Source organism: Protopterus annectens, chromosome 14.part0, assembly GCF_019279795.1.
Source record: "Protopterus annectens isolate FY-2018-M chromosome 14.part0, PAN1.0, whole genome shotgun sequence".
Lineage (NCBI taxonomy): Eukaryota > Metazoa > Chordata > Ceratodontiformes > Protopteridae > Protopterus > Protopterus annectens.
The window spans coordinates 478,189,613-478,204,754 of NC_056748.1; the positions used below are offsets into that span (position 1 = coordinate 478,189,613).

At 37.1% G+C, this 15,142-nt stretch overlaps 1 protein-coding gene across 1 annotated transcript in view; it reads left to right on the forward strand.

The window, feature by feature from the left end:
* MMS19 (MMS19 homolog, cytosolic iron-sulfur assembly component) overlaps positions 1-15,142 on the forward strand; it is a 2,295,919-nt gene that overhangs the window by 1,705,036 nt on the left and 575,741 nt on the right. The window contains exon 21 of the mRNA XM_044055580.1: positions 3,820-3,946. Within this exon, the coding sequence (XP_043911515.1) occupies positions 3,820-3,946 (127 nt within the window). The remainder of the gene's footprint in view (positions 1-3,819; positions 3,947-15,142) is intronic.

The following is a 15,142-nucleotide window of genomic DNA, read 5'->3' on the forward strand; positions in this document are numbered from 1 at the left end:
GGACAAAACTACAGTTTTCAGAAGGACAGAACAATTACTAGTGGCATATGCCACAGCATCACAAGGAAAAGCTATCTCCAAGCAGACTATTTCAAAGTAGATAGGTCACTGCATTCGTTTCTGCTACTCACAGCATGGTAAACCAGTGCCTAAGGGCATTAGGCCACATTTAACCAGAGGTGCAGCCACTTCTTCAGCCTTTCTCAGGGGAGTACCACCAAAGACATTTTAGAGGCTGCTACTTGGAGTTCAGTGCATACCTTTACAAAACATTACAATCTGCCTCTTTACTCTAAATCCAGGGTAGGCTTTGCCACTGCAGTTCTACAGGGCCTCATAGCCGCTCCTAATGCTGTTTAGCTCCAGTCCCCCAAACATAGCTTTGGGACTCAACCCAAATGTAATGACTGCAACAGTGAAACACGAAGAACATAGTACAGTTGTGTACACTTACCATAAATGTAGATGTTCGAGTGTATTCACTGTTGCAGTCCAGGTTACCCACCCACCATTACTGTTGCAGTCCAGGTTACCCACCCACCATCCCCCTTATTTTTGCTGTAACTTATCTTTACTTCTCTAATCTATAAAACCTAGGTGGTGTATTTGCTTATAGATGAAGGTAAAGCTTATTTCTGGTGCATGGATGTTGTATTTACATAAATTTAGCCTACGCTTTTGGGGGCACCTGACATCTGGGGCAAGAAAAACTGAATAAAATGTCATTGGCTGCATCTTTTATACACCTGACGACCTGACGTCAGGGAAGAGGTGACAGCATCTGACGCAGGACCCAAGACTTTGGAATTCAGACCGACTGAGGGCAACCTGCCAGCAGGATAACTCAAATGTAATGACTGCAACAGTGAATACACTCGAACATCTACATTTTATGGTAAGTGTACACAACTGTACTTTTACTGTTATGTGCTCGACTCAGAGGCAGTCGAGCTCTATGCTTGAAACCATTCCTTGAAAGTCGGAATGCTGAATTCTGGTATACCCGACACATAGATACCGAACCTCAAAACTCCCTACCACTCTGGACACAGAAACAAGCATTACCATGGGTCCAGAAGGGGGCAAGGTCAGACAGTTGGTAATGTTTTTTTTTGACATTACATTGTTTGCAGTGCAGGACTCACTGTGGTGGAGGTGAGTACATGATAGTAAACAGAATGCCCTTCTGCTTAATGTCTCAGTATTTGTTGAATAAACGTTTATAACGTCCTTAGCCTGTTCTGCATCAGAAAATGACTTTGATCCTGCAGGAAAATATATTCTGACGACATCTGGACATAGCTGGACCCAGCATCTTGAATCTCACATCTGCCTCTCAGCATTTGCTGATTGGTAGGATAAATGTGCTTCTCTTTTTCCTGATTTGCAGAGAATAATCATTTCTCACAAACACTCTGTCTCCAATTTTAATATGTTGCCCTTCTGCCACAGTTTGGTATAGATTAACTCTTTCTAATGGTATGATTGGATCTTTAGCAGTACAGATCTTGGCTGCTTTCCAATGTTCAGGACTGGACCATACAGGTTATATGTCTTTCAAATAACAAATCATGCTGTAGAATACCCATCCAGTTACTTATTTGTGCTTTTATAAAATTAATATAGTCTGTTCCTTCCAGTTTCTGTGGTACAGCAGAAAATATCAGGTTTTCTCTGTGTGCTGTGTCCTCTAAGTCTATCATTTTTTGAAATAGCTCTTAGCCTTGTACTCAGTCAGACTTTTCTTTATTTTGACCACTGATTTTGCATTTTAATAGGTTCATCTGAATAGATGTTTAAAGTTTCTTCAATCTTTCTAGCCAAATACATTCTGTGTTTCATTTATTTTAATAATTTCTGACCACATTAGACTTATTTGTTCCTCTAAATTACTGAAACTATTTCTTGCACCAAAGCTGGAGCTTGAAATGCTGTTTGCTAACTGCTGCATGATTCTTCCCAGTCAGTATTTTCTCTGCTTTTCAGTTTTTCTAGTTGATTTTCTTTTAGGATTTCTAAGTTTTTTCTTTGTTGGCATCAGGGCAGTCTATTTACTAACAGTAACTGAATTTTACTAAAACAGGCATAAATATTGGCCCTCAAATATCAGATTTTCACACTGGGAGAGCTGAAATTAAGCTGTTGATCAGTGTGCAGCCATCTTGAAAAGTCCCCAATAATTCCTTTTTTGGCAGACAGTAAGATTAAATTTAATAAGACCTTACACTGTATATCTAGGTAATCCAGGTCTTGTGTTCCAGATAAAAAGAATAATGTTGTTATTTATACCCATTTCTCTCCAACATTTCCATCAAAGTACTCTGCGCAATTTTTAAAATTGGCTGCCTTTTTACAATCTCAGCAAATGTGTTCCCAATTGCCTCTCTGTCTCCCTTCTCACACTTCTAGCATTTGCTATCTATCACAGAAAAAAAACTGTCTGGAATCCACATGTGGTATAAAATAAATACATATAACCTGATTTATTTGTTCCCAGTAACTTCTTTTGCTAATTTCTACCAGTTAAGTTCCAGCCTTGTCTTGCCTGTTTGATATACCCCTATTTGCAGTCATACTTATTGGAAAATCTGCTGACTCCATTCCCACAATGTCTTGGTTTTACCAACACTTTGTTACTTTATGAATATAATCTTGTATGGCTGTTGCAAATTACAAAATATTTCACATGTTATACCGATAAAGTTATTCATGCAATAAAATGTGCATGTGGTGTGTGGTATACATTGGACAAACTAAATGCAGGTTTAAGTTTGGATTACAAGAACATTTATGGAATATTAGAGATAATCAAATAAGTAATTCAATAGCCAAGCATTTAAACGAGTGCCAGAAGGGTGATATAAAAAAGTTTACAAGCTTACTATCTTAGAGCAATGTCATGGTAATAGTATAAAGGGGTATGTTAAACAGCTTTTAAAAAAGAAACTGCGTTCATTTTGAAATTTGGTATGATAGTCCTTTATGGTTTTAATAAATGTAGTTAGAATAGTTTGATGCAATTAATTTAGTATTGGTGTTAATTGATTTGTTTATTTAATGATTTATGCATTGTGTGGTTTTTACACTTGAAGACAAGAGCCAAGGCACTTAGCTTTGATGGTCTAATAGTGTATTTCATCTACTTCAGACATTGTCATTTTGTTTTATGATTTTTTTTTCTTTCATTGTGATTCCATGACTGTGTATCCACAGCTAATACAGCACTCAGGGAGACAACATCCTAACAACTAGAAAATATTCTACAGGTAGAAGATGCCCACCTACTTCACTGTGACCTCATTTTTTCTTCTTTACTGTCTCCTTCATGTTATTTATTGTGTATATGACAGTATTATATAGATGAATGTAAAATTAATTTGGTGAGTTGCTGATCTTATTGTGCTGCAAGTGAAGCACACCAGCAGAACCGCAGTCTGAGCAGCAGGCGCAAGCAAGGGAGTGGGAAGAGACATTGGGGATTCATATGTCATTGTTACCAGGACTAAACATTAAAAAATGTATACATGCTAGTCCTTATTTGTTTAAAAATGCAATTCCAGTGTGTGAATCATGATAAAATAAAAAAAGAGGGATGTTGCTATGCTTTGGCAGCAGTTTGAGACAGCACTGCTCATGTTGGTTAAAGATGCTCTAGACAATGTTACGGCCAGAAATGCCTTTGATTATGTTGAAAAGGATTGCACGTAAATTGTCCTTGTTTAACTTTAAAGCTGCAGAACCATCTACTTCAATGAAAAACTTGGAGCTGTCAACAGTCATTGGTGCTGTCCCAGCATAATTTATTTTCTTTTCTCACAGTTTGCAGTTCCAGAGCAAGAAAAGTTAATGAGTGAGCTGGTGGATCTGTGCTGCTCCTGTCATCACCTGTTCACATACATCTCAGCTGCCAAATGCTTTGCCGGCCTTATAAACAAGTTCCTTGCAGGTAGGAGACTTTCTTTTCACTGTAAGTTGTCGTCATAAGAAAATAATACCTTACTTCACCTTGGTCAAAAAGCTAAGAAGATTGGTCCTTAGTTAGCAAGAGATGAAGGGTTTTGGAAGTCTGAAGAAAGAGCTTGGGTAAATTGGTAAACCAGGATTTCCATGGATATGTCATAATTTTTTTTTATCTTAAAGCAGTCATCAGTAACCAAAATCTAAATTATTAGTAATTGTATCTGACAGTATCCTTGTGTGTTAAACTTCATGTTATTGGCAGACGTTTTCATATATAAAAGGCAGCAATATAGCTGTCAAGAATCCTGCTTCTTATTGCTGCTTGAAGAGAAGACCATAATTCCTATGTCTGTTGGAAATTAGCTTAATTACTGGCTGTTGGTAGAAAGTTAGGGTCTGTATTGAATTAGGGAATGCTTAGAAAAACAAACGCTAATTCATCGACTCCTTTTAAGTGAAAGCTTACAATCCCGAACACCTGGAACAGCGATTTTTGTCACAGGGTAAAAAATCGCTGGGTCGGTTTCGGGAGTTCACCATTTCCTCCACTGTGGTGCGATCTTGGAGTTGGTATATTTAAGTAGGGGAGGGTGTGGGGGGCAAAGCCCCACACATTATATAATGTTTTAAGTTTGTTTGTTTTTTTTTTTTCCTGTTCCGGGTGTTCGAGATTTTAAGCTTTTGCTTAAAAATGGTCGCTGTATTAGCGTTCGCTTTTCTAAGCGTTCGCTAATTCGATATAGACCCGAAAGTTATAGTCATAGGCAACATTACATGGAAACAGTTTTGTTTGCAAAGCATTGGCCTTAAAGCAAGCTTTGATTAAGTATATTTGCATCTGTGTCAAAAACAAACCAAGAAGAAACTTTGCAGTGGAGGGAGTGAACTTAACATTTACACTGTACCCTCACACCCTCCACACTGCGAAGATTCTTCTTGGCTTGCTTTTTACCCAGTATAGCTTGCATACTAGATTTTCTGAGACATCAAGGGGTACCATAGATTTTTCTTTTTTATATTTGCATCTTTAGGATGCCATGGATTCTGGTACTGGTTTATCTTGGTAAACTTGAATTTGTATATTAGTAATGTCACCAGCCCATATTCAAGACTGTCATATATAGTACAGTAGTGTTCTGTATCATTTCCTTTAACTTTTTTTTTTGTTGTTGAATTTATTTTACCTTACAGATATGTTTCATGTTTTGTATGATGCCTTGCTTGTGTGTCAGTAGTTTGCAACTGAGGAATTCCGATATAAGCATGAGTGGGTCAAATGTTCTGTCAGTATGACTGTGTTTTATCACTTTTTCTCCCAGGAGGACACTTCAACCTGTGGATGTTTCATTTCCTGGAAAGAAATGTTATAAATTAGGTTCAGTAAAATCCATCTTAATTTTATTCATTCTCTGTAAAAGAGTGTAATACGCGTGGGTCTTGGCTGTCTTATTTTAAGGAAGAGTCCCATAGCAGTATAACCAGTGGGTTTTTACTCAGTGGTGTCATGTTTTAATCCTGCCTATTTTTTCCAGTTGCCAAAGATCTCTTTCTGCTTGATGGTACACCTGTTTCATTTTTATATTCCTCAGCCATGAGTTGGCTTTGCCATGTGGTGCCTTTACTCCTTTTCACTGCTTCAGAACCACTAGTAATGAAATTGCATATTCCATTCACAGGCAGTGCTTCTGCCATTTAAAAAAAGTGTAAAACCAAACTGGCTATTGCCAGACTTCAATATCACATACTCAGAACTGTAGTAAAAAATAAAGAGCAGCAGCAGTATTGACTCCAAGATGTGAAATTTTAGTGAAGTAAAAAGGCAGAAAATTGTTTTGATTTGAACACTCTGTAGAGAATGGCCATACAAACCATATCACTAATAACAATATATGTAAGGTACACAGCTTCAACAACATGGCAAATGAAAGCTGCTGCCTTGGGCTCTGACAAATTCCTGCTGCAACCAAATAAGGATCACATTGTACTACTACAGAATAAAGCTATAACCAGTGACTTCCCAGGATTTCATACATCTCACTCTCATTCCAGGGCCTTTCCAACAGTAACTCTATAGTTGTTAAAACTGATAAGCATTCACATATGCATTTTTCCTGGTGGGGCTAATAGTAACCTTTTCAGTTACATGGTAACATGCTGCCCCCAGCCAGACCAGTTTGGTACACCAAGGTCACAAGTACTGTACACTCTTAAAAATGAGCCAGTTGTACTTTTAACTTACTGTAACTATAACTAAGCAGTTTTTGTTCAAAAGGTGGATGCCAGTAGTAATTCATCAGCCTTGTGCTGTTGCCCTCATTACCATTGTAAACAACTTCCACATAATTTTGAGTTGGCATTACAACATTTTTAAATTAGGGAATACAGTTTGAGAATTAACTATACAAACACATGTACTCTAGATGTGGAAGATATAAGGTTTTGATTAGACAGATTGCATGGGATAAGCCCAGTCTAACAGCTGTCTGGTTCTACCACTGCTGTTAACTTACCTAATATACACTCAAACTGTTTAAACCAAAAACAAAACTGGAAAGCAGAACCAAGCTGGATAAAAACGGCACAAACTGTTTTATTCAAGGTAAGCGCTTTCAGCTAAGCAAATGCCCAGCCTTCATCAGACAAAAGTCACTCCACACAGCTCTGTTTTTGTATAAAAAAGTAATTCACATTAATTAATCATTAATAAACCAATCACCATCATGAATCAATTTAAAATGGTTACACCTATAATCATCATATTATAAAAACTTCCTTTCTTAATCTTGTTAGTCAGTTTAAAACAAATGTTTACTCAAGAAACACCTATTCATACAAAAAGCCAAATATAAAGTGTATATAATACAACAAAGTTACAAACTACATTAAAAAAACACACAGTAACATAAAAAACTGAATGCTTAAGGATAGTAAAATAAATAAATACATTATTCAAAGAAAAGCTGTCTCACATTAAAGTTGCTGTAAAATGCTATACAAATTGCCAAATAGCATTTACCTAAGAAGAGCTTTAAGTTTAAGCACACACTTTATGGATGCAAAATCATTTAACCCTGGGGGGAGATGAGCACATGTTCTAATTTGCCAAAATAACTCTTGCTCTTCCAGATACAACTGCCATGGTCCTCCTCTTATATCATTTCTAACCTGGTGCAGCACACAAAATGCAAAACAATGATCAGGGAAATCTAAAATGTGCCTAGCAAGTGCATTTGTGAGGTCCTTCCTACCTATGGCATACAGGTGTTCATAAATTCTTTTCTTTATTTTTCTGTCTGTTTTGCCTATATATAGAAGGAAGGACATTTCTCACATAAAGCTACATATATAACTCCCTGTGTATCACAGTTGTAATTACCCTTGATAAAATAAATTTTCCTGTTAATGTACACTTTCTTTTCATTGTGAATACATTTACATTGTGGGCACATACCACATTTTTGCATACCCTTTATTTTATCTTTTGGTTTATCTACGACCATTTCAACAAGGTTTTTGAGGTTGATACCCCTTCGATATGTGTATTTTGGATATGTACCCAAAACCTTAATTAGAGCTCTATCTTCTAGTATGATGCTCCAGTTCTTAGCCACTACTTCCCTTATAAATTTAGTTTATAGTTTGTAACTTTGTTGTATTATATACACTTTATATATTTTTTTTGTATGAATAGGTGTTTCTTGAGTAAACATTTGTTTTACACTGACTAACAAGATTAAGAAAGGAAGTTTTTATAATATGATGATTATAGGTGTAACCATTTTAAATTGATTCATGATGGTGATTGGTTTATTAATGATTAATTAATGTGAATTACTTTTTTATATAAAAACAGAGCTGTGTGGAGTGACATTTGTCTGATGAAGGCTGGGCATTTGCTTAGCTGAAAGCGCTTACCATGAATAAAACAGTCCATGCCGTTTTTATCCAGCTTGGTTCTGCTTTCCAGTTTTGTTTCTGTTAACTTACCTATCGTGTTCTGACTTTTATGACAATTTCACATTTGCAAAAGACAAATGAACAAAATTTAAAGAAAGGAGATCACTTAAAATGGGCAGCAGAAGATGTCTCTTCTCGCCTACAGTCCACATTAATATTTTCTTCATTGCTTCCACACTTGTTAATAGTTCACCAGGCACTCCAGGAGGAAAGTCAGACTGACTGCATCAATTGCTGATCTGAGTTCTTAAAGAAAAAAAATGTGTTTATTTAAAGAAATTCAAGATGGCCATCTTGGAAGGAGTTAGTAGTGGTAATATTTACTTAGCACAATCCTTTTAGGCAAATCTCCACCCTACTCAGTAGATAAAGAGGTCCTGACCCTTTACCTTGTGCTTGGTCAAAATTTTAAACCCAGATAACCTCTCCTAAAGTAAAGGTGCTTAGATAACTGGAGAGTTCTAATCCCAAATAAATTAACATAGCTTTTGACAGGAGGTAGCAGTCTAAAGAACCCAAAGCTTTGCTATAATGTGTGTGTTCATGTGTTTGTGAGCAAGTGTGAAATAGTTTCACTTTGAAAGCTGTACTGCATTTCTAATAAAAAATAGTTCTATACAACTTGGCTTGTTTCACATATTTGCTGCATTTTTACTAATTAAATAGCTGCAGATTTTGTATGGCATTTCACATTCTACATCTTTGCCTTATGTTTACTGAAAGAAAATATTTTCTACAGTTTCTTTGCACCATTCACCAGTTTTTGAAATCAAATAAAATAAGCCACCATCTCACATATGCATATACACACAGCCACTGATTGTAGTGATTAGAATTAATTGTACATTAACTTACTCAGCTTTTTAGTGTAGGCTATGGGACTAAACTGAATTTTATATTAGAACTTGGATTGGACCTTGATAGGATTTCATTTTAAATTGTCATCCTAATTCATTTTTTAAACAGTTTTCATATCCCTTCTTCTGATTTTCTTTTTGACAACCTGCAAACATTAGGATTTAAATATTCATGTTCCATCATTATTTATAAAATGCATTACTAATATTTTTGCTATTACCTCTTATTTCTTGTATGGTTATTTGTTTTTTTTAATAAAGGAGGGTTTATTCTTGCTTATGTAAAAAACGCAGCAAATTTCTGTACAGCTGTATATGCAATTTATTGAGTGGTGCAAATACAAAAATTATAATTAACATATCTATTCATTGCCATGCTAAAAACAAGATCTTGATAGTCAAACATTTTTCTTTGAAAAATAAAATTATTTTTTTAGAACAGCCACCCATCTGTGTAAACCTTGGCTGTAGATGATTGGCACTGTTGAAGTGATACCCTAAACCCATGTACAGAAATTGAAAAAAGGGGGTTGTGCATGGATCCCATTGTTCATTAAATATTTTTCTAAGAGCATCTGTGTTAGCTGCTCACTTGTCAACAAATTGGGTGGGTTTGTTTTTTCAGAATTACCAGTACTTTTTCAAAAAAAAATTCCATTCAATTATCCGTTACTACCCTCTCTTATCAAAGACTATAAGCTTCCCCCCTACAATGCTAACAGCAGGTGACATACACCCAAATCCAGGCCCAAACTCGCATCTTCTCTCAACCCGAAATACTCCTCTTACCCCTGGCCAACAAACAACTCCTCACAAACAAATCTCCTTCTACTCTATTAATGCCCGAAGCATTCTAAACAAAGTTAATCAGTTTCATGCATGGATAGCTAATCATACCCCAAACATAATCACAATAACTAAAATCTGGCTTAAACCCCATAACCAAGATAAAAATATCCTCCCCCCTGGTTATAACATAATTCGCCTTGATCATAAAAACGAAAAAGGTGGTGGGGTTGCGATACTCTACACTAGCAATCTTACAATTTCTCCCATTACACATCCTACCCCATATGTCTCCCCAGCAGAAACACTGGCAGTTAACCTTAAACTAAACAACTATACTACAATTACAATAGTAGCCACCTACATCCCACCAGGGGAGAGCGTTCCACTACTGGAAAATATTCTTTCCTATCTCTCCTTAAACACCCCAAATGAAACAATCCTTCTCTGTGACATTAACATCAATTGGCTAACCCTACATAACCCAGGATCACCACATAATATTAACTTATATGGATTTACTCAGCTAATTACCACACCTGCACACTCTAACAATACCCACACTACTAATACCCTCATTGATTGGATACTTGTCTCAACCCCTTCCAAATATCACCATCCTGAAACTCTTCCTGATTCTATGAGTGACCACATAGATATATCACTAGACACAATCTCTCCAATTTTAACCCTGAAACCTTAAACACTCTCTTATCTAGAGTATGCTGGGACTTCCTTACTCAGCTCCCCCCTAGATGAAGCAGTCATTACTTTTAACACTACTCTTCTAGATATCATAAACTCTCTAGCTCCACATCGTAAAATTAGGACAAAAGCTAAAATATCTCCTTGGCTAACTAAAAGCACTAAAACTCTCATGAAGTCTAGAGATAGGTCCTGGAAAAAATGGCTACATACAAAAGACCCTAATGACCTACAAAGATATAAAGAACAAAGAAATCTGGCCAAAAGACTGATCAACAAAGACAAAAAATAATTCTACTTTAACCCCCCTACAACACTAAAATCTGACCCCCAAAATTTCTGGGATGCTATAAATCACATACTCCACCCTGGAAACCCAACCTCACCCAACCCTACCCCCAGAAAAAATACCTGTAGAAACTGCCAATACCTTCAATGCATACTTTGTTGAATCTATATACAAACTATTTAACTCAAATAGCTCTACTAAAACTTACCCCATAAACCTAAATCCCTCAACAACTACCCCTCCCAAACTCTTCTCCCTCAAGCCCATCTCCACAACATACATACGGATCCTACTCTCTAAACTAAAACCATGCTCAATGTCTACTGATAACATCCCATCTTTCTTTCTTCAGATTGCTGCCCTCTCTGTAGCCTTTCCTGTCTCTGTAATCATCAACTGCTCAATCTCTGAATCCAAAGTGCCATCCATCTGGAAACATTTCTATACCCTACCTATCCACAAAGGAAGTAACTTCAGTGAAATCTCCAACTTTAGACACATTGCCGTCCTCTTTCCTCTGTCAAAAGTGCTGGAAAAAATGCATACATAACCAAGTTATGGATCACCTCACCCAAGAAAACCTTCTTACTCCTACACAACATGGTTTTTGACCAAAACACAGCACCTATACTGCACTTCTATCCTTTCTAAATACTATTTCCATGGCCAGAGATGACCAAAAATGTATTTCCTGTCTCTTTCTTGATCTCTCAAAAGCCTTTGATACTGTTTCTCACTCTCTACTACTAAATAAACTGTCTAACCTAAACTTCTCCCCCACAACAGTGGCATGGTTTGAAAGCTACCTTAAAGTCAGGTGCCAATCTGTAAAATGGGACCCTGCTTTATCTACTCCCCTTTCAATTCATATGGGTGTACATCAAGGATCCATTCTAGGGCCACTGCTCTTCAACATCTTTACAAACCTGCTGTATACCTCCTGCCCTCTCTCCTCTGTTATACAATACGCCGATGACTCTACAGTCATAACAATAGCAAACTCCCACTGAACCCTTAACAGCTACCCAGTTTTCCTTTAACTCAGTAGAAACATGGCTCTCAAACAACCAAGTCATCCTTAACCCTAAAAAAACAAAGCTACTACTCTTCCTCCCTAAAACAATCAATCACATAAAAACTTCTTTTACTATCCATTCACTAAACAAGACTCCAGTTGCAGTTGAACCTAGCTCAAAACTCCTTGGCATCACAATAGATGATCAACTAAAATTCGGCTTCCATATTAATAATTGTATCAGGAAAACGCACCTTAAACTAGGTCTACTATACAGAAATAACAAATTTCGTACTCAGCAAGCTAGAATAGCCCTCACTCATGCCTATTTTCTTCCCTGTTTAACATACTGCTCACAAATCTTACTAACCTAAACTCCTCTCTGCTTTTAAGACTTGAGACTACATATCACAAAGTAGCTAGATTTGCAACCCAACAACCATATAGATCGCATCACTGTCTCTCTCTTAAATATCTAAACTGGCTAAAATTTCCCCACCTCCTCCTCCTCCTCTCCCAGCTCCAAACCATCCACTTAATTCTTTACCAGCCATCCTTCTGTCCAGCCTTACACTCTATTATCTCCCACTATGCTCCTGCAAGAAACCTCCAAAGCTCTTTCCTTGACCTCTTAAAAATCTATAAGCCCAAATCAAAATCTGTACATAACTTACACAGCTACCATCCCTCTATTGATTGGAATAAACTTCCCAATGAAATTCAAACAAACATGCATCCGAAACAATTTAAACAAATTCTAAAAGAATACTTTTAACAGGAAATGGATCTGCCAATGCTCTAACCCTCCGTGAAAATTTCTACTCCCACCTCTCTAATCTAGGCATTTTCTCTTCACTTTACTTGTACTATATCCTGTTTAGATAAATTGTAAAAATCTTTTCTCCTGTGTTAATTTTTTTATATACTTACTACTTCTTGTATAATATGGCTGTTGCTGTAATGTTGCTGCTTATGCCAATGCCAGTTGCATAATATTTGTTCATTGATTATTTACTACAAGTTTGATTGATTACTATATGTATTTACTGGAGCTTTTCTCCCTGGGCCTCTGCTGAAAAAGGGCTTCGGCTCAGTCAGACTTTCCCGGTCAACAAATGTGAAATAAATAGATAAATCTCATTACAGGTTTTTCTTCCTCTGTTTTCGTTGCATAATTTAGCAATAGAGTTTCATTAAGACAGAATTGTTAATCAATTTGATCTTGCTTTGTATAAATTAGTCCTTAAAAAAGATCATCAGGAATATTAGATTTAAAATTGACTAGGATGGCATCTGTGAAAGTGAAGTAATGATTTTAATATCCACAGATTTAACACATAACAGTCAAATGCTAACTAGTATCCACCAGTAATTTAACATCTAAAAATGAAATCTCATGCATGCTGTTCTTATTGCTTGGCAGACAGATTAAGCTTAAAATTCATTCCTTCACCAGCTCTCCTAAAAGAAGAATTGATCCAGATATTGTGAAGTACAGTGCATCTCTATATTTGGTGGTAATGCTACTTTTATAAATATTTGGTAACCTAATGCCACTTATCGTGTACATGCTGGCTGTTCTCTCCTCCCTCTTGGTGTACTGGTAAAAATCAAATTCAAAACTTGAAAATAGCTACTACCAAATTTCTGGTGAAACAGAAGTCCTAACAAAATGACAAAAGAGTTTGATAAAAACACTTACCTGGACTATAGCACAAGATACTTTTATCCCCAATCTGCCAGCACCATCACAAAATATATTACCACTCTGTTAGCAGCATCATTCTTCTAGTAACATTGGCAACTAAAACTGAAATATTTCCAGTTACAGCAGCAGTACTCTCCGTATTCAAAGTTAGATGTCTTAAAAGCCGAAATAGACTTATGTATTGTAGGCAGTATGTCAATTGGCACAGAAATATCTACAAAATTACTGGTATAATAGATGTTTTTATGTGCAGCCAGGCTGATAAACAGAAGTGTCTTAACAGGTTACTTAAAGTGTGGAAGTTTTGCTTGCAAAACAGGCAAAAGCCATTTCTCCTCCTTTTCTTACAGGAAAACTACACCTTCAGCTACAGTTTAACTCAACTCTTAGTCTGTTTTTTTCCTTACAGTATGGTGTAGGTACCAGAAACCTGCTTGTACTTTATAAAACTTTCATTTTCTTGCCTTGGAATCATGGGAAAGATCTCTCATTTTTTTAAGCTTAGTTTCTCACATAATCTGCAGAGGAATTTGTCTACACCTGCATGACATACCACAGACACTGAGAAACTTTGTAGTCAGGTACTGCTTACAGTCTTATATGGGTAATTTAGTCCTGCTGATGTCAGGAGCTCAGCAGCTTCTGTAAAACAAGGGAGGTGTGAAACCGTTTTCCATTATCTTTATTGCAGACAGGAAGAGAACTTAAGAGGATTCACAGCTGCTTCCAATGTAGCCATGCCTTTCATAGCAAAACGGAGCAATTAGATCAATCAGTGGTTCAAAGGCAGTTGTCGCCTGTTTTGACAAAGTTACATAAGCAGCATCACTGTATTGAAATGCTAAGCTTTAAACTTAGACTTTGTTGTTTATACTACTTTACATTTTAAGGTGGTGCAGCGGTTAGTGTAGCCACCTCACAGCAAGAGGTTCTCCGGTTCGATCCTCGGCTGGGGTGCCTTCTGTGCGGAGTCTACATGTCCTCCCTGTGGTCGCGTGGGTTTTCTCTGGGTACTCTGGTTTCCTCCCACATCCTAAAGACATGCTGTAGGTGGATTGGACACTGCGTGCATGTGTGTGCCTTCTGAGGAAGGTTGGGCGCCGGGTTGGCAACTCGACACTGTAAAACTCCACTGCCAGTCATGAGTGGACAGGTGCTCCGCTGTGGCGACCCCTAACTGGGAAAAGCAGAAAGAAGAAGAAGAAGAAGACATTTTAAGGTGACTTAAATGTATAAAATATGTATGTGACATTTAGAGAAAAGTCAGAAAATATTATTGTCTTGTAATGCTTGTAAAGTAGTATTGCATTTACTGAAGTGTGGGGAGGGTACTGTCGATTCCTCTTGGATTAGAAAAGGATACTTTGAGCAAAGGGCTGCAATTTAGCTTAATATTCCTGTAAAATAAGCAAATAAGCTCTGAGACACACACAAATGAGGGCCATTCAAGAAATAAAAGAAGCAGTCCTGTTTACAGAAGGTATATAACACGGACCGGCGTTAGCATTTTGGGGGCCCCATGGACATTTAAGTCTAAGTATCACCCTGTCACTGCCCAGCCCTCCTAAAAAAACTTTTACTTCACACTGCAGATATTTAGGAGTAGTACTCGCATAGTAAACTCTTGCCACAGTTCTCTTACATTACAACAGGCTTGTGTACCACACTTTGTTGGCCCATCTCGTAGAGGGACATTCACAGTGACTGGCATTTAATTGTGGTGTTGATACATTACAACAAATTGTGTATTGCTGTTAATCTTTCATTTTCCTTGCATCCCTTCAACACACTTTACCAGGCCAAGACAGCTCAGTTGTAACCATTTAAGAAATAACTCAGTTAAGCCACGTCCCCCAGAAGCCATA